General features: G+C 39.9%; 1 protein-coding gene across 1 annotated transcript; it reads right to left on the reverse strand.

Moving 5' to 3' along the window:
- Nucleotides 1-841: 841 nt before the first annotated feature.
- LOC110031718 (polyol transporter 5-like) lies at nucleotides 842-3,379 on the reverse strand. The gene is given in 3 exon segments (XM_020735075.1): nucleotides 842-1,757; nucleotides 1,759-2,407; nucleotides 3,158-3,379. Coding segments are annotated over 3 exon segments (1,521 nt in total). The 5' UTR covers nucleotides 3,285-3,379; the 3' UTR covers nucleotides 842-1,012.
- Between the last annotated feature and the right edge of the window lie 1,085 nt (nucleotides 3,380-4,464).

Genomic DNA, 4,464 nt, shown 5'->3' on the forward strand with positions numbered 1-4,464 from the left:
ACTCATAATAATACAATAACAATTGAATAACACACAATAACATCTGAATAATACATAATAACACCGGAATAACACAGGAAGAATACTTTCTTGTGTTACCGGACAGATTTTATTTTTTTTCTGTTACCACCAAGTGGCGTGATTTCTTTAGACTTTACGTGCGGAGTCCTGATTCAATAATTTCTCCTCGTTTAACCCAAATGGAGGCTATTAATTCATACCCTTTTGGTCTTTTTTTTATTATATTTTTTTTTCATCCAGAATCCAATAAAAACGTGCCACATGGCAAATAGTCCCTGCTCCTCTAAAAAATCTAGAATCATAGGCACGGTGGGACCCTACGGTCCGGGACCCTCCGGTCGGAGGATATTCCAATAAGTCGGGATCTTGAGCAGGCAAAAGAAGCCGGGAGCAAGTGTCGCCACGGGATTTGTATTTAAATTAATGAGTTGTCCATTCATGACTTGTCTATGAGTCAGACAACTCATAAATGGACACACGTAACTTGTTCAAAATTAATACGTTACACTCCAATATACTGGAAACCAAATAAAACAACCGATTAAGTAAAAAGAGAAATTTGAACCTCGAAATTAATACAACTGAACAAAATCGCAAAGTATCCATAAATGACTTGTTCGAATTAAGTTTTCATCTAACACAGGTGAGTAAGAATATGTTGAGAAAAATTTACGTACGTATGTAAAGTTACGTGCATTATACAACTGAACAAAATCGCAAAGTATCCATAAATGTCTTGTTCGAATTAAGTTTTCATCTACCAGGAAGAATATGTCGAGAAAAATTTACGTACCTATGTAAAGTTACGTGCATCTAAAGTTACGTGCATTGGAGATTATTCAGAAGGTATTGAGAGGTTATAGATAAATTATACCCCTGTAACATCTCTCTAATCTACCTATAACTCCCAAATATCTTATGCATAACGTCCAATGTACACAACTTTGTATACTTCTTACATACACAAATTTTTCTCTGTCACCTTATAAGATCAAGCGTTGTTAGACCTATCCTCTCCGCCGGCAACTCTTCCGGCGACCTCCACCTCCTTCCCCTTTCCCTTCCCCTTCCCCTTCCCTCCAAACACCTCCTCCATATCCTCCAAACTCCTCCCCCTCGTCTCCGGCAAAAACACATAAAAAAACACCCAACCGCACGCCGCTATTCCCGCATACAAATAAAAACTCCCCGCAATACTTATCGCCTTGTACAATGATAAAAACGTCATGGACACCACCCCACTAATCACCCTATTCGTCGCCGTCCCCAAACTCGCTCCCTGCGCCCTCAACCTCAACGGAAATATCTCCGAACTATACACCCACGCTATCGGCCCCAATCCTATAGAAAACGACCCCACAAACGACAACACCGTCGCTATACTCACCCCCACCACGCCCTTCGACACCTTCCCTTCCCCCTTCCGCTCTATCTCAAGCAGCGCCGACCCCAGCGTCAGGAGTGACAATATCATCCCCCCTGCACTCCCCAAAAGCAGAGGCCTCCGCCCCACTCTGTCCAGCAGAAAAGTGGCGATCAGTATAAAGCTCGTTTTCGTAAATCCGACGGCTACCGTTGCTCCCAGTTTCTGATTCTTGCTTTTAATCCCAGCCTTCTCGAATATTCTCGGGCTGTAAAGCACCACGGAGTCGATCCCCGATGCTTGCTGGAAGAACTGCAGCCCGATTGCCGCCACCAGCACTCGCCGGACCACCGGCGTCGGCCGGATAAGAAGTCCATACCCCCTCCCCGTGACTTCTCCCCTCATCCCCCGCTGCCATTTTTATCTCCTCAAGCCGGATCTCAGCTTCCTCCCGTGAATCGGACGTCCTCGCAAGAACTGCGGCCGCCTCCGCATGCCTGCCCTGCATCACCAGCCACCGCGGCGACTCAGGCATCAAAAGAAGTACGCCGGCGGCGAGGAAGACCGGCGGGATCGCTCCCACGAGGAACATGACTCGCCAATTGATGTGGTTTGGGAGGCCGGCGAAGGCGAAGTTGGAGATGTAGCCGAGGAGGATGCCGGAGTTGATGAAGACTTCGGGGAAGGAGGTGAGGAAACCGCGGGCGGCGGCGGGAGCCACCTCTGCGGTGTAGACGGGAGCGATCATGAGGGCGTAGCCAACGCCGATTCCGGCGACGAAGCGGCCGGACATGAGGAAGGCGTAGTTTGTTGCGAGGCCCATGAGGACTGCGCCGACGAAGAAGATTGCGGCTGCCAAGACCATAGTGTAGCGCCTGCCGATCCAGTCGGAGGTCCGGCCGGCGGCGAGGGAGCCGAGCAGGGAGTAGATGTTTATGATTCCGGCGATTATTTCGAGCTTAGTGTCGCTGATGTGGAGGTCGTCTTTGATGAAGATGGAGGCGCCGCTCATCACGGCGATGTCTAACGTTGAAAAGCAGGGGAGTGTGAATCAAATTCAATTATGGGATAATTACATGTCGATTATTTTGCAGGTAAATTTTTTGATTCGTTGAATCGTTGAAATTATGCGTCTGTTATGATTAAATTATTGAGAGTTTGATTAAACTGAAAAAGATGAGGTCGGGTATTACTTGAAAATTGGATGAGAAAAGGTGGTTGTTTTGTCAATAATAGGTTTAGCGTGGTCTGTATGTAATTTAGAGTGGTCTGTATGTAATTTTGCCCCTTTAATTTTATTTTTTGCAATTATTAAAAGTAAAAAAAGAAAAAAAAAGGACAGATTTTTCATAATTTTGGTTTTATAATACAATTATATTATGGTTAGGCAATTATATCAATTTTTTTATGATGAGTTGAATTTTTAAAATTAAATCAAATCGATTGTTGCAGTTGCAAGGAATATGTTATACCATTTTTTTGAAAGGATTTAAAATTAACTCTTTATGGGTTTTATTTTGCAAAAAAAAAAAAAGCATTTATATGTACACCTCCTAATTCCTATGAATTTGTATCTCAAACACAAAAAAAATAATTTTATAGGTAAGTTGACTAATTTGAAAATAATTAAAGTTTGAGTGTTGGATATATAAATACAAAAGAGTTCAGTGATATGTATCTAAATCTATAAAAAAATTTAAAAAAAAAAACAATAATAAGCCTATGCAGTGTAAGAGAAAACCAAAAGCTCTAGAGGATGATAAGAGAGCTTACCGTAGCCGAGGAGGACGGAGGTCATGGAGGCGAGGATGGCGCATGCGAAAGCATATCTGTTCCTGGCCGGTTTCTTGGCCGGAGGATCGCCGGCTATTTTTTCCGGCGATGTTTTCAGGCTGTCCATCCTGTGGGTGTAGGAACTGGCAGTGTGAGGGATGCTACATATAAGGACGGCATTAATGGAGAAGAAAGGAGGAGGAAGATTCAAAGTCAATAGTTTACTTCAGCGACTGCATGATTTTTAGGGAAGTGTACCAATATATTTTTTAATTAATAGAAATTTGAGAGGCCTAAATATTTTAGTCTGCATAGTTCATCAAAGTGACATAATCAGAAAATTCTGTTTTTTATTAAATTTAATTAATGAGTAAAATTTTTTTATTAACTTTTTGTTATAATTACTAATAGCGGTTTAATCTATGATTATGTTAATACAGGTGTAATAATATTGCATAGTTTATCACACAATTTCTAATCTTTGATATTTATAACTATAACAACTTTTGGTATGCATGAAAATGATTATTTTATTTTTTTTTAAATATAGTGATGAAAATATTTTTATGTGAAGTTTAGGGATTTGAGTGGAATGCGTGTAAATATCTAAATACATAAGAATTATGTCAATTCATATCTTATAATTTTTATATATTTACATTTACATGTCTGAGAGCCAATGTTTCATAAGAATAGTTGTCAAATTATGTCAAATTACATATTTTTTAGTCTATACATAAATATAACACAAGAGAGCCCACAGACATCCTGTCGAAAGGGGTCAAGCTGTTAGGCCGGACAGCTGCTTGCTGAGGTCCATTATGAATTGCTCTAGAACTGGAATGTCTGCTTTGCTGAATTTGATATATAGGAGGTAGAGGACGTAAGATTCGTTTGTATGTCTGGCCAAATAGATTCATTAGTGGTTGAATTATTTTTATCCGCCTGGGAAGCATTATCCTCCCAACATTCGAGAGGCGCACATCACCTCTTCCATCGACCATGAGATGTCTTTGAGATTCGTACTGACACATTTTTAATATACATTCTATTTTTCAAATTCTTAGAAATCTCAAATCCATGGTAAAATCCCAACTCATATATGTCATTTTTATCAAATTCTCAATAATTTTATCCCAACACTCATGAATACATCAGTTTGGTAGTTAAAAAAAAATCACATTAATAGATAATTTGTAAATATCATCCCATTTTTTTGACAAAAAAAATCCAAAATTTTGTATTGTAGCAATTTTTATCATTTTCTAACTTGTTTTCTTAATTATTCAAATTAGATGCAAAATTTT

The sequence above is a fragment of the Phalaenopsis equestris genome, unplaced genomic scaffold (assembly GCF_001263595.1).
Source record: "Phalaenopsis equestris unplaced genomic scaffold, ASM126359v1 Scaffold000840, whole genome shotgun sequence".
Classification (NCBI taxonomy): domain Eukaryota; kingdom Viridiplantae; phylum Streptophyta; class Magnoliopsida; order Asparagales; family Orchidaceae; genus Phalaenopsis; species Phalaenopsis equestris.